Here is a 16145-nt window from a genome sequence, read left to right on the forward strand (position 1 = left end):
ATTCTACAACAGAGATGAGCTGGCCCTACCTTGAGTCATCTGTCTTCTGTTTGACACAAGTGTTCTATCTCACTTATTGCCTCATGTTTCATAAGTGCTCATTTGCAAAATTTTCATCTGCTCGTTCATAAGCAACACATGCTGTGTCATCCTCACGGTCACATGAAGACAAATTTGGGAGGTTTTGTGGGAAGGAAATTTTGAGACATTCAAACACATGACTATATTCGGCCTTCTTTAAAAAAAAAAAACCTGCTTCTTGGAGAGAATAAGAAATAATTTTATCTTCCAACTAGAAATCTGAGTCTTATATGCCATTTAAAGAAAAAAATCCACAAAGCCAGGTTGCTGACTTCAATAGAGGGCAATTTTTCATCAGCCAGGTCTGTCAAATCCATTTTATTTCACAAATTGGACAGCCGTATCTGTGTGTTCTCTATCAGCCATAAGAAAATGGTATTCTTTTGATTGGTAGTATTGGGTTTTATTTTTGGATGTTCTCTCTTTTTATCAAGGGTGAGGAAAAAGATCTAGACAGTATTCAATATTTTTGAAAGCACATGATATTTACAAACGATAAGACCAGAATAAAACTTAAAGCATTTGGTAGACATTACTTCATGAGCCTTAGAACTAGCTGTGAGACGAAATGGAGGCACAGACAACAAACATTTACTCTCAGAGGGCCTGCTCTATGCCAGGAACTGGCCTGGGATAAAACATGATCTCTGAGGGTCATCTCCCCTAGTCCTCACAAGCCCTACGAAATGAGTTCTTTTATCCCCATTTGGAAGGTAAGAAAACTGAGCTAGGTGAAATAAGTAGTTGGCCAAAACTGGCACAGAGGAGAAACATAAAGGAACCAGGATTCAAATACAGGTCTGCAGCTTCAGCACTCATGCTCTGAGTGGCTTACAATGAGGGAAAAAAATTCTGGAAATAATCTAAATGGCAACATGGGAATTGATTGAATCAACTGTAGTATATCCACACAAAGCAGTCATGGCAAAGGATGATAAAGATCTATTTTAATTGACGTGAATAGATGTTAACATGTCAAATGAAAGGACATTATAAAAATAGAATATTTGATCCTTTTTGGCATATACATATAACTTGATATGTATATTCACATTTAAAAGGTTATCACTGGGTGGTAGGACTTGATGTAGATTCTTTTTGACTTGTTTTTACTTTTTTTGTTTTTATTACTGAAGGATAATTGGCATACAATATCCTATTAGCTTCAGGTGTACAACATAGTGACTCAACAACTCTGTACATCACTGAACACTTAACGTGGTAAGTGTAGTCACCATACAATGTTGTTAGGGTATTACTGACGATAGTCCCTATGCTGTACTTTTCATCTCTGTGACTTATTTTACAACTCAAAGTTTGTACCTCTTTATCCCTTTCATCTATTGTGCCCTTCCCTCCATCCCCCTCCCCTCTGACGATCACCAGTTCTTTCTCAGTATATAAGAATCTAGTTTTTTGGTTTGTTCATTTGGTCTTTAGATTCCACATATAAGCGAAGTCGTATGTTACTTGTTTCTTCCTGTTATTCACCTACAGTCGACGTACAATGACCCTGTATTACCTGGATGGCTGGATGATGGGTACACAGACTGTGAGACACGCAGATACACAGAGATAGAATATGTAACAATAGGTAGTCATCTGCAGCACATTTGAAAATCAGAAAAATATCTATCTATAAATCTGCTTATCTATACTTTTATAGATATATCATTTTCTCACTATATGTATAAATGTATACTTAGAGACATGTGATAAGATATACATTAATAGAATGGAAGAATAACATGATAAAACAAATGTAACAAACTGGTAATAATCAGGAAATCTGGATAAAGGGTATATGGACATTCTTGTGCCATTCTCTCAACTTTTCTCTAAGGCTGAATTATCTCTAAATTTAAAAGTTTAAAGAACTAATACATATTTTATATATCAAACACATACATCTAGTACAAGATAATACTAACTTAAAAAGAAACCTTACTCGACCATTTGCTCTCTTTCTTGGAAGCCAGAGCCCCAGGATCAATTTTTGAGTTCATCCTTTATAGTCCTTGTCACACTGTAAGCTGGGATTTACTTGATTGTGTCTTTCCCAGAGCAGAGAAATATACGGGAAATCTCCCATTTTGTTTCATAAGGCCAGTGATCTCTTGATAACAGAGTTTAACAAACCTAGCACACAGAAATCCACAGACCAATCTCAGTCATATACATAAACACAAGTATTTGAAATGAAATATGAGCTTATTCAACTTTAGCAAAGTCTGAAGAGAAAATAATAAACTATTCACAGGTAGGATTTATTTCAAGATTATAAAGTTAATTCAGCATAAGAAAATCCAGAAAAGTTAAAGAGATACTCCATCTGAATCTCTCCATAAACAGCAAAGACATTTTCTTGAGTAACGCCTTTTTGCAAACTAGGAGTAATAGAACACAATAAAGAACACCTATTCAAAACAAAGAAAAAATATATTTGGGGACTGTGGGGGAAATAGCGGAGGCATCACCAACCAAGCTAGGAATAAGAAAATTACACTCAGTGTCATTGCTATTATTCAACATTGCTCTGGAGGCTCCAGCCAATACAGTAAAAGGAAAGGGAGAGACAAAAAGTCTAATTATTTCTTAACTTTAGGACTACTTATCTAAAAAATTCCAAACAAACCACCAAAAAGCTATTAATTAATAAGACAGTTCTAATGAGATCCAATAAAGATACCTTAAAACTTTACGACGGGCATCAGGAGTTAGCAAACTTTTTCCATAAGGGTCAGAGGGGCAATAATTTAGGCTTGTGGGTCATACGATTTCTGTAGCAACTACTCCACTTTGCCACTGTGGCACAAAAGAAGCCATCAACAACGCCCAAGTGAATGAATGTATGGTCTCCCAGTGAAACTTTAATTATAAAAACAGGAAGTGAACTAGATTTGGCCCACAAGCCATAGTTTGCTGACCCCTACTTTACAATACCACAAAAAAAAAATTTAAGAACACAGTTGATGAAGAAGATTTACCATTTAAAGCAGCAAGAAAATATATAAAGACCTAGAAATAACTTTCTGCAGGGCAATTCAGTTGTATGCATGCATCAAAAATTAAACTGTGACAGCTCTTTCAATACAACGATTCTATTTCTAGAATATACGTGGATACATATTACAGTGCTATATATGATAAAAAATATATCTATTAACATTATCTATGTCTATGAGAAATACATCATTTTTAAAGCACATGACAGACTAGTAGGCCTGATTTTATCTAGGTTTTTCAATAGATGAATGTGCACATGAGGTCTTACATATGTGCCCACAAATGGAAGTTGTGTAGCCAACTGCTTCATTAGCAGTTATTTCTAGGGGTGAATTTAGGAGCAACTTTCTTCTTACTTTTTCTATTTAATTTTTGTTCCTTTTTACTTTCCCAAATGAGCTTAAAAGTAAAATTTTTCATTTTTAAAAGAAGCAAGCAAACAAAAAACCCACGTGCGACTCTCAACAATTGAGTTTTATTTCTACGAAGTCTTAAAGATCTCATACACAGTAACCTCCTCAAAGAAAAAAAAACACAAAAAATAAAAAAAGTAAAAAAAGTTAAAAAAAACACATCAGTGTACTGATTTTGATTTTTACACCCCTAGGAAGGGCTTTAAATTATTCTAGTTGCTTCATGCCCTGAAGATAGAAATCTTCTGGCTCTGACTAATATGTAAGGAGCACCCATCTGCAAATCTTAGCTTTTTCTTACCCGTCAGTGTCATTTCTGCATACATAATTGTGTGTATGCACACACATGCACCTGTGCACACATCTCTCTGTCTAGGAAGAAAAGACAAAGGAGGGAAACAGGAAACAGGCCAGAATGGTAGATGAAGGACCAACGTGAATTAATATCATACAGGGAAATACTTATTAGTAAATTCTTTTCTCAATAGGTATTATTCTATAGTACGGGAGCCTCACCTGCTGGGTTAGGGAAAAACTGACCTTATTACAAATTCTCTTCTTCTAATTTATGAAACTTTTAAGTCTTCCCAGAAAATTTAAGTCCATACAATTTATATTGGGAAAAGTTGTGAAGCTTAAGTACATTTTTCCTTACAACTGACAACAGGTTTCTAATTACTGCGCCAATAGGTACAGTTGTTAAAACATATATAAATTGATACATTTAATTTTCATGCACTTAAAATCTTGGGAAAATGGAGATGGAGTAGAAAGAAAACTGATGATTCTTCTAACTTCTCAGAATTTCTTTCTGGAGTTCAAAAGTCTCAAATATCCAAAACACCCCAAAATATCCAATGGTGGAAAGAAGGAAACATACCTTGTTCACTTCACATTTGATCTGAAAGTTTCTTATAAGGAATATCTTTTTAAAAAGCTCTAGATCCTATTATTTTACACACTGGATGAAAAAGAAAAGCTCTAGATGGTTTAGTTAAGCAAACGCAATGCTTTAAATGTCAGGTTATGGCACCGGACTACCTCACACCAGTAGAGCAAGAAGCTTCTTGCACTAGAATAGTGCTCTCTCCCTGGCCAGAGATGTCCTCACCCCCATGCCCAGCCCTGTGACTACATTACCCTATAGGGCAAAAGGTACCTTGCAGTGAGATTCAGTTAAGGATCTTGAGGAAGAGTCATTCTGTCACAGAGCAGGGCCCGCTCTACATAAGTAGAAGAGCCTTTTCATAAAAGAAAGAGAGAAAAGACGTGATGAGGGAAGTCAGAGGTCAGCTTGAAGAGAGATCTTAAGATGCTCCAGTGCTAGCTTAGAAGATGTATAAGGGGCTACAGGCCAAGGAATGAAGGTGGCTTGCACCTTCAGGGGCATGTATTCTCCCCATCGAGCCTCCAGAAGCCCTGCCAACTCATTTAGACTCTTAACCTCCAGAATTGTAGGATGATAAATTTGCATCGTTTAAAATCACAAAGTAGGGGCACCTGGCTGGTTCAGTGGTTGAGCGTCTACCTTCAGCTCGGATTGTGACCCCGGGGTCCTGGGACTAAGTCCCATATCAGGCTCCCTCTGGAGAGCCTGCTTCTCCCTCTGCCTGTGTCTCTGCCTCTCTCTTAAGTGAATATATAAAAATAAAATTGAAAAAAAATAATAAAACCAATAAATAAATAAATAATAAAATTCTCTCTAGGTGTCATGTGGTTTTTTCTATCAAAAATAGAAAAAAAAACTATTTTTGCCTTCTAAAAAAGTTACTTTATCTGGCCTTACAATCTCCCTGCTTCCATCCTAAAGTGCCTTCCACCAGTAAAAAATACCTAATGCAAACAGAAGTGCCTCTAGTAAGAGCTTCCAATTTTTGAAGTGTGCACACACACATGCACATATGTATGTACACATATGTGAGTACGTGTGTGTGAGCCTGTCATTATTACAGAGGCCATGGGAGAAAAGAAAGTCCCCCCAGAGCCAAGTCAGAAGTTAACAGGAACAATATGACAAATACAAGGTCATCCAAAGTTCTCAAAAGACAATGAGGTGTTAAGTATATTTTGTAGGCATGAAAATCCAGGACACAAATAAGCAAGTGATGAAGTTTGCTCTGAACACAACAAATAAGTATATTGATAGAAAATAACTTTCATTAACTATTCCTGTGCTCCCAATCTCAAGGAAATGCTAGCTATCCTTCAGCAGAACTTATTATTAGCTAATACAAACATAACAAGGCCTCTGCTAGGCTTGTGTTGGAGCTCTGGGAGACTGAAATCCCACAATTTTCCTTTCAATCTTCCATTTTTAAAAAATCTTGGAAATGAATTTAGGACAGTTAAAGTAAGCAGGCATGCTTCAAATCCAAAACTGTGTTTTTCTTGTCAAGTACTGCTCTCTATAAAGTGCGTCACCAAACCCCAGTAGAAACTTACCCTTCAACTTGAGGTCAACGTTATGTCTCAGCCAAGGGTAAACTCCATAGCTTGGCATATCTTCAGGAATCGGATTATTGTTTATCCAGCCATCACAAGCAAACCGGAAGAAATTATCACAAGGGTCCACAGAGAAATTTACCTTACTCAAGATGGCAGCAGCTATTTAAAAAGAAAATCATAGGATTAATGACAAGCACTGAACACCATGTACTGTTCTCTTCCAAATTAAACAACCATTTCCTATCAACCAGCTCCCAAGCCTTGGCTTTTACTTTTCCTCTCAAATGACTCCCTGAATCAGCTTCACTATATTAAATTACTGCATTCAGATTGAGTGGGTAAAAGCTTGGTGGTATTAGTGTTAATGGTTTTTGCAGGCCTGCCCCTGACATCTGCACGGCATGGGATAGGAATACAAATGGAGTCTATGGTAAACTGTCTGCAAAGATGTGTGTGACATTTCCTTCCACCCCTCTCATCCCTCTGCAAGGTGACTTTGCAACTCATCCCATCAAGTGATAGGATCTATTCTCCCTGCCTTGAATCTGGGTTGGCCTTGCAACTTGCTGTGACCAACAGAATATAGCGTAGTAACTTTTCTTGAGTTTCAAAACTAGGCCTTAAGAGGACCTTACACCTTCCATATTAACTCCCTGTGAATGAAGCTCTAAGCCCTTTGAAGAAGCCTCCTGGAGGAGGTGAGGCCCCCTGGAAAATAACCCGGTCGGCACCAACCGCCAGACATGTGACTGTAGCCATCATGGACCTTCCAGGCCAGATGACCCTCTTGCTGAATGCAGCTGTATGAATGAGCCTAGGCAAGAGCAGCAGAGAAACCCCCCCCCCCAGTGAACTTACAGAATCAGAAGAAATAATAAATCACTTGTTTCAAGACTCTAAGGTTTGGGGGTAGTTTGTTCTGCAGCAAAATCTGAGTGAAACTGAGGCCCATAGGTCATATTGAAATATTTAAAAGATATATTTACAATATATTTCCATAAAAACCTCAAAAGCCAGGTATGAATTCCTGAGCCCTTGGATATTCAGTGTAGCTCTCAGAGGAATGAACCCCTGGAAGAGACCTCCCCACGGGCCCTACAGGGAGGTTCAGGGCTCTTTAGCAGGGAATTCTGGGTTGTAAAAGGATAGGGGTGCTGACCTGGCCCCTGAATTAGGGGAGCGGCATGGCCAGAGGAGAGCAAAGTGGAGCATTCTAAATGAGGGCCCAGGGCAGGGGCCCCTCTCACCCAGGCCTCAGGGCAGAACTGAGTACATGTTTAAATTAACAGAAAGACACAAACGACTGATTTGCCATTTCTTCCTCTTTCATAAGCACACACATGATTACACATGAAACACAGTCAACGAGGAAGCTTGTGCATACTGAAAGACGTATCTATGAGCTTTAAAATAAATCTTTCATTGAAAAATGAGAAGGTTCTTGGAGCACCTGGGTGGCTCAGTCAGTTGAGTATCTGACTTCAGCTCAGGTCATGATCTCAGGATCCTGGGATTGAGCTCCGCATTGGGCTACACGCTCAGCGGGGAGTCTGCTTGTCCCTTTCCCTCTGTCCCTCACCCTGCTTGTGCTCACTTATGTTCTCTCTCTCTTTTTTTAAAAGATTATTTATTTATTTATTTATGAGAGACGGAAAGAGGCAGAGACACAGGCAGAGGGAGAAGCAGGCTCCACGCAGGGAGCCCGATGTGGGACTCGATCCCAGGTCTCCAGGATCACGCCCTGGGCTGAAGGCAGATGCTAAACCGCTGAGCCACCCAGGGATCCCCTCACTTATGTTCTCTTGCACCCGCAGTCTATCTCTCAAATAATATAATCTTTTAAAAAATGGAAAGATTCCAAAATTCCCAATACTGAACTCCAACTCTCTTTCAACTGTCGTATCACTGCTGGCTACCACCCTAACAAAAAGATATGCACTAAAAAAAAAGACAGCCAGTATTTTAATAACATTGGAAAAAAAACATTCTGAGTAATTTTCACACTTTAATTAATGCCAGAATATATTTATTTGAAGTAATGAAAACCCAATGAGTTTTCAGCTAAATATGAAGGAATTGCCCAAATAAAAGAAGTACAATCTGCATATATTTATATATGCTGATTATCAGTTTGGTTACGTGTGTCCTCCAGGTTTAAAACTAAGGCTAGATATTTTTCTAGCCTAGATTTGCTATGAAAATTTTCAACAGCTTTTTGTCCTTGATAAAGTGAATAATAGAGAAATATCTTAGTTTCTATAGGACTTCAAAATCTCCAGCACTTTCCCCCACCCCAAAAAAAATCAAAGCAAAAAAACTAGTTGAGAGGGGCACCTGGGTGGCTCAGTAGGTTAAGGATCCAACTCCTGATTTCAGCTCAGGTCATGATCTCAGGGTCAGGAAATCGAGCCCCACGTCAGGCTCCACACTTAGTGTGAAGCCTGCTTCAGATTCTTTCTCTTCCCACCCCCCACTTGTGCTCTCTCTCTAAAAAATGAAATAAAAAACTAGTTTTTGAAGTTTGATAAATTTAAAACTGGCTTAATATTTTCATCTTTGTGAATTATGTCAATGGTCTCCAATTACATTTTTACTTGCTGCTACTATTTATCATCAATATTAGCTAGGACAAATGCAAATAAGCTAGGACATACAAAACCTTTATTTCAGTTTATATTTATAATTATTCTGTCTGCGTGGCCACAGAACAAATCTGCTATGTGACACCCTAGGGGCAATGATTATACAAGTCTCAGTGCCACACAATATTTACAGTCACAGAAAAGAACCCTCACACACATTTTTATTCACTTAAGCACATTGTTTTCTGGCCACCTTCCCAAACTTCTCCCGGCCCCCAACCTAAAATGTATCCTCTCTATCTCCTCAGTATTCTTGCAGGTACCTACAAAATTGCAAGATCAGCTCTGACCTCAGCCTTGACATAGAGTGGGGAAATACATCACTCACACAGAATTTGGAAGTCAGCCCACTGAGTGGGAAAACTCTAGTTTCAACCTCCCCATTCATCATTCATCATTCACAGCTGGGCACAGAGCTGCACTTTCTGTCGGGGAACTGAGACTTCAAATTGCAAGGGACCATAGTTGTCAAGACACCACAACTCCTTTCCCCCTGCTTAGTTCCATGGAGAAAACTCAAAGAGGCTTGTTTTAATAAAGAAACATGATGATCAAAGAAAACTATGAAAGGTCAGATTATGTGTTCTCTCAAGTTACTGCACATAAGGTAAGTGGTTATGGGGTCTCCCACTAGTGTTTATATAGAGATGGAGGCACCACACCCCATGTACCAGACTGAGTTCTTAAGTTCAATCAGGGCTCTAAGGATAAGGTGGTGGTAATAGTAACATTATTAATATTGAGAATTCCCTCTGTGCCAGGAATCATGGTAAGCCCTTTTCAGAAAGTACAGCATCATCTGGAGCCAGACCACCTGGGTTTAAATGCCGGGAACACCATGCAAAAGCTATGTAACCTTGGACAGGTTACTTAACCTCTCAGTTTCCTCATCTGTAAAAAGGGATAATAACTGTACCCCCACAAGATCTTCATGAGAATTAAATGAGTAAATACATGCGAAGTGTTTAGAACAGTGTCAGGCACATTGACAAATAAATACAGTTGCCAGATAAAATACAGAATGCCTACTGAAATTCAAATTTCAGATCACTGATGGCTTTTATAGTTTAAGTACGTACCCAACATTGCAGGGGACACAGACACAAAAACAGCAGTTGTTGTCTATCTGCAATTCAAATTTAACTGAGCATCCTGAACATTGTGTATGTAGTTAAAGTGGCAACCATACATACAAACGTTTGCTATTACAATTCCACAAATACTTATGTGAAACTCCTGAGTTGCGAGATTTTTCAGAGCTCATAGGTTTTCAGATATTAGAAAGCTAATACAGTGCATATACCACTGGGGGATGATATACTACCCCCAGCAATGTCTGGAGTGGCACTCCCGAAGCAAGCACATTAATAATTCCAGAAGAAACGTATGCGTATTTTCCTAAGTGGGATAAACCAAGTCCACAACAGTCTCACATGAGGTAGAATCTAGCTCTGCCATCACAGGAATTGAAATCAGGTCCAGTCTTGCCAGCTGACAGGATGTTTTCTGGGTCTGGGGTTAAGAACCACACACTGTGGACTTGGATTAGTACCACAACAAGCACCCTTATTTTCTTCTATTCTCACATCTCACATGCTAAGTAAAAACGGTGCTCCCGCTTTACAGATGGAAACAGGAGGCTCAGGACGGTTGTTTCACTGACCCAGGATCATGTGGCTTTTGAGTGGCCAGATCACGCTGCGAACTGGAGTCAGCCCGTCTGCCCTTACCTGGGATTAGCATGTCCTTCCTCGTTGTTGTCCTTCTCCACCTCCTACTTCGAAAGAGGAATTAGGAGGAAACGGGAAACAGAGCTACCGAGAGGAGGAGTCTGACAAAGGGGTGGCACCTGCTCGGAAGCGCTCCAGGACGCAAACGCTTCTACCTTCTGAAGTCCTACCCCGCACGCCCACTCACACATGCGGCCCCATCCACGCACGCACGCACGCACACACCCACGCACGCACATACCCCACAGGCCTACTCACACACGTGGCCCCATGCACGCACACACGCACGTACACACATGCCCCACAGGCTTACTCACACACGCGGCCCCATGCACCCACGCACGCACGCACACACATACCCCGCAGGCCTACGCACACACGCGGCCCCATGCACCCACGCATGCACGCACACACATACCTCACAGGCCCACTCACATACATGGCCTCATACACGCACGTACGCACCCATGCACGCACGCACACACATACCCCACAGGCCCACTCACACAGGCAGCCCCATGCACACACGTACGCACCCACGCACGCACGCACATACCCCGCAGGCCCACTCACACACGCGGCCCCATGCATGCACGTTACGCACCCATGCATGCACGCACGCACCCACGCACGCACGCACACACATATCCCGCAGGCCCACTCACACACGTGGCCCCATGCATGCACGTACGCACCCATGCACGCACGCACACACATACCCCGCAGGCCCACTCACACACGCGGCCCCATGCAGGCACGTTACGCACCCATGCATGCACGCAAGCACCCACGCACGCACGCACACACATATCCCGCAGGCCCACTCACACACGTGGCCCCATGCACGCATGTTACGCACCCATGCACACATGCACCCACGCACACACGCACACACATACCCCACACTCTCCCCCCGCGTCCCCCCCGTGCACGCAGGCGCGCGCGCGGCTCCCTCACCTTTGCGCTGCTTCTCATTTGAGACCTTCCTGGGGACACGTTTCTGCACTGTGTACCTAACAGCTGTTCTGCAGGCCCCTAAGCACCGTGAGGCTCATGTTACACTAAAGAGGCTGAATCCTTGGTGAGCCTTTCGTCACAGAAACAGAAAAAAAAATCAGTATTTTTTTCAATATTAGAAAGCCATTCACCAATGTGAAAATAAAAAACCTGGCAGCAAGGCAAAACACACTAGCTGGCAGGAGGCGACATTATCAAATGGCATTCTGTAAGTTTTACTCTTGCATTATTGATTTGTAATAAAGAGACAAAACTCCTATAGTAAGTGGCTCTCCATACAAAAAGTTGCCCAAACTGAAACTGCAAATTTTTTAGTTCAAAAGTCTCAATTTCACACACCTGCAAGGACTCAACCTCAGCAAAATCACAAGGTGACATGAAGTCTAAAACATGACCTCTGACAGCCCCACCTGGTGCCCCACTCTACTTCAGGTCATCTTTCCAGGGGGAAACTCGAGGTCAGCTGCTCAAGCTGGAAACAGGGAAGGTACGGGAAGCCCCGAATCGTGCTCAACCTTCCCGGGATGAGATGGAGAAGCTGAAAGGGTCATCTAGTCACCAGACACTAGTAGGTCTATTGTTAGAAGAAAGCAAGACAGGACCAAGGCCAAAGAGTTAAGCGGCTCCGCCTCATCACACCAAAGCACTGATGCAGAGCAAGGGACATGAACCTGAAGCCCAGCCTAGTAGCTAACTCAGGACGTGACCTTGGGCAAGTTATTTAGCTTCCAGAAGCCGCCATATCCTCATCTGTAGTTGGGCCTGGGGAGAGCACTGGCATCATGGGGTTCTTAGGAAGATTTTATGAGACGACACGTGTAAATCACTTAACACAATGCCTGGGTAAAAATTGTATCTTGACCACTTAAAAATAGGACCAAAAAAATGAGGGAATTGTCTAATCCATTACCTTTGTATAAGGCCTCTGGATTTAAATTTTTTTTATTTGTGATAGTCATACAGAGAGAGAGAGAGAGAGAGAGAGAGAGAGAGAGAGAGGCAGAGACACAGGCAGAGGGAGAAGCAGGCTCCATGCACCGGGAGCCCGACGTGGGATTCGATCCCGGGTCTCCAGGATCACGCCCTGGGCCAAAGGCAGGCGCTAAACGGCTGCGCCACCCAGGGATCCCGACCTCTGGATTTAAAAGCTCTTTCACCTGAGTCTTTTCAATCTCAGCAGCTGCCATTGCCAAAAATCTAAGCATCACTCTTGATTCTCTGCTTTTTCTCACAACCCACATCAAATCCTTCGGCAACCCTCTGGCTCCTAAACCCTCTACACCCTGCCTTTCCATCTCTAGAATTCAAGAAAGCATCGCGTCTCATTTGGCTCACCAAAATAACCTCCTGCCTTCTTTGCAACTTGCTCCCTATGGTCTCTTCTCCGCTCAAAAAGTGAGCCTAGGTCTCCACAGAGAGATCTTTTTAAATGCTAATAAGATCATGTCTCTGTCTTTACTGAAACCTTCCAGAAGCTTTGGAACACACTGAGGAAAAACCCACCCTCGCTGGCACCTAGCTTCCCCACTAACCCTCATCACATGTGCTCTGCCCCTTACCCAGTAAGCTCTTCGGCTCTGGGACATTTGCCCCAGCTCTTCCCCATATCTGGAAAGCCCTTTCCTTGATCTTCACAAAACACATCCCTTCTCATCATTCAGGGTCATTTCAGCATCATTTCCTCAGACTTTTCTTTTTTCTTAAGATTTTATTTATTTATTCATGAGAAACAGAGAGGCAGAGACATAGGCAGAGGGAGAAACAGGCTCCCCACAAGAAGCCCGATGTGGGATTTGATCCCAGATCCCGGGATCAAGCCATGAGCCAAAGGCAGATGCTCAAACACTGAGCCACCCAGGCGTCCCTTCCTCAGACTTTTCAATCTAGCCATCCTGTCACTTGCTATCACATTCTTCTACTTGAATATTTTAATTTTCTGCATAACATTACCACCAGCCAATATTTTTATTCCAAATTAATCACCTTGTGTTTAGTGAGAGTCTTTACTTCCCCTACCTGGTCATTCAACTTCACTGCTGAGTCGGTGCCTGACGTGGAATAAATATTGGGCAAATTAATTTATTAAACCCTTAAGGACGGGACGCCTGGGTGGCTCAGCAGTTGAGCATCTGCCCTCGGCCCAGGGCGTGATCCTGGGGTCCTGGGATCGAGTCCCACATTGGGCTCCCTGCATGGAGCCTGCTTCTCTCTCTGCCTGTGTCTCTGCCTCTCTCTCTGTCTCTCATGAATAAATAAGTAAAATCTTTAAAAAATAATAAAATAAAATAAACCCTTAAGCCCGAAAGTGAAAGGGCCATGTGCTTAACTAATCCTTACGACTTTCCCCTTGGAAAATACGCTCCTATTTTTAAGCCCACTTAAAGAATGGGAAGGGGGCTGCAATCTGGGTCCTGCAAATCTAGGCCTTAACCCTATTTCCTTATAGAGGGAATATAATAACTCTGCCAAAACCGAGGCAACTTTCAACACTCATATTAACTGTGGAGTACCCACTCATACATGGTCATCTCAAGAAAAGTTTGACTTGGAAGGACCCAGAGTGATTTCAGGCGACAGTGGAGGCAGGGATTTAGAGGATCCTTGCTCAGATGCAGACAGATCGAACCTATGGACCAAACGATACACAGAGACTCCTTAGGGTAAATAGGGACCCATATCCAGCTGAGGCCCTAGGAAGGCTGACGGTCTCTCTGTTCGAGTCTTAAGAAAAAGTCATTTGGCTTCCCAAGCCCCTCCCGATTTCCTTAATGATGACTTGGAATACCGCACAGCTGTTTTGTTTTTTGGTTTTTTTTGTTTTTTTTTTTTTTTGTTTTTTGTTTTTTTGCAAGGAAGAAGAAAACAGGAAACCTACACTCCACAACTTCACACTGAGACTGGAAGGTAAACTTAAAATTTCATCAAAATTGCATTTTGTACTTGGTAAACCTCAAGCAAACAGAATACTAAAAATACCACCTGTTTTCCCTTCCTTTCCCCAAGGTACCATAATGATAACTTGACACAGGATGGAAAACGGACTTACCAGCTTCAATGCATTCTGGCTTCAGGCAGTACTCCTGTTTAGCTTGGAGACTTAAGAAACCTTGACTCACTGAAAAAACAAACCAAAATAAAGAAATGACTGGCTTGTAGCAGACCACCATCAGGTAACCCACAGTCAGGCACATATGCTAGACATTTGGTATCAGTTCATCCTTCTCAGCATTGACACGTTCAAAAATCCGGTTGGCTCAGTGCCACGGAACCAGACCGGTCACAAGCTAAGCACCTTGGCGAGACTCGGCTGCTCTGAAATTCGGTTCTCTAAAATATAAGAGGAGTGTGTGCAATCAGACCGTTGCTTCTCAGAGTGGGGTGCCCAGATACCAGGAGCAGCCTCCCCTGGCAGCTCTATAGAAATACAAATTATTGGGGTGCCTGGGTGGCTCAGTCGGTTAAGCGTCTGCCTTTGGCTCAGGTCATGGTCCTAGGGTCCTGGGATGGAGTCTAGCATCAGGGTCCCTGCTCAGCAGGGAGTCTGCTTCTCCCTCTGCCTCTGCTCCTGATTTCTCTCTCTCTCACTCACTTGTAAATAAATAAAATCTTTAAGAAAAAAAAAGGACGACAAATTACTGAGCCTTATTGCTGACCTGAATCAGAAAGTCTGGAGGTGAGGCCCAGACATCTGCATTTTTGCAAGCTCTCCAGGTGATTCTGATGCACAAATTTGAGAGCCACTGGGCTAGATGATCTCTAAAGTCTCTTCCATCTCCAATTATCTATGATTCAAGTCTCATAATTTCACTCTTTTTGTTTACAACTATGTTCTTGTTTTAGAGATGGGGGTGTGGGGAAAGAACCTTACAACTATGTCATTTGGAGCAAATCCAGGCCGGAAAGAGAAAAAATAGCATGTGTGGTAGCATTTAAAGTTCTGAATCTTATCTAAACCATCCATAGATGCGGGGGGGGGGGGGGCATACACTCTATATTATTCAGTCATCTAGCAAGAGAGTCATGATTTGCCCTATACCTCACATACTCTCCTCCCACCGAGCTCAGCCTAGCTACCAGACAGATGCAGCTTGTGGACCAAGCTTCCAACTACTTCCTCCAGAACAAAACAAAACAAAAACTCTGCAAGATGGAATTAGCTTTTCACCAATGGCTTAATTTTCCCCATCTGGCTGGCAATATTATCTAAATGGATTTCTGCAGAAGTACAGAAGGGTGCCCTATTTGTAAACTCCAGGCAGCACCTGGGCATTAGCAGATGTGAGTTTAGATTTCAAAAATATTTTTTTTTTTGGTAACCAAGGAAGTTAAGGGAAATTCATTAATGCTGTACTCTCTGAGCAGAAATAAGGAATCATTTGGAGATCCGGCTGTGGAGAGATGGATGGTGGGGGGTGAAGGGGAGACAAGGCCTTCTGTGGCATCCTCAGATGAGAAGCAGAAAGCATGGCGATACCTATATTTCTGCTAGAGATGGAAGACCTGTACATCTCTTGCCCGTGTGGTGATCTGTATTCTAGATTCACCCATATTCTGAGAGGAGCCTGCTTTTTCTTTGGTCTTTTCTCTGCAGCCATCCTCCAAACAACCTTTTTACTTTGTTATATTACAGATACAAGAAAATTGCCTATGGAACATCTCAGGTCTATTTTTAAGAAAAGAAGTATCTTAGGGGCACATGGGTGGCTCAGTCTGTTGGGCGTCGGACTCTTGATTTCAGATCGGGTTGTGATCTTGGGGTCGTGGGATCAAGCCCTGCATTGGGCTCCATGCTCAGTGGGGAGTCTGCTTCT

General features: G+C 42.2%; 1 protein-coding gene across 5 annotated transcripts in view; it reads right to left on the bottom strand.

The window, feature by feature from the left end:
- PHEX (phosphate regulating endopeptidase X-linked) overlaps positions 1–16145 on the bottom strand; it is a 209922-nt gene that overhangs the window by 187057 nt on the left and 6720 nt on the right. For 4 of the 5 annotated variants that reach the window (XM_077890216.1, XM_077890213.1, XM_077890215.1 and 1 more), the window contains exons 3-4: positions 14381–14449; positions 5943–6104 (exon numbers count right to left, since the gene is read on the bottom strand). In XM_077890216.1, the coding sequence (XP_077746342.1) occupies positions 5943–6104; positions 14381–14449 (231 nt within the window). Of the gene's footprint in view, positions 1–5942; positions 6105–10317; positions 10476–14380; positions 14450–16145 lie in introns of those variants that run through there. The other variant, XM_077890217.1, reaches the window with a different exon arrangement.

The sequence above is a fragment of the Canis aureus genome, chromosome X (assembly GCF_053574225.1).
Source record: "Canis aureus isolate CA01 chromosome X, VMU_Caureus_v.1.0, whole genome shotgun sequence".
NCBI lineage: Eukaryota > Metazoa > Chordata > Mammalia > Carnivora > Canidae > Canis > Canis aureus.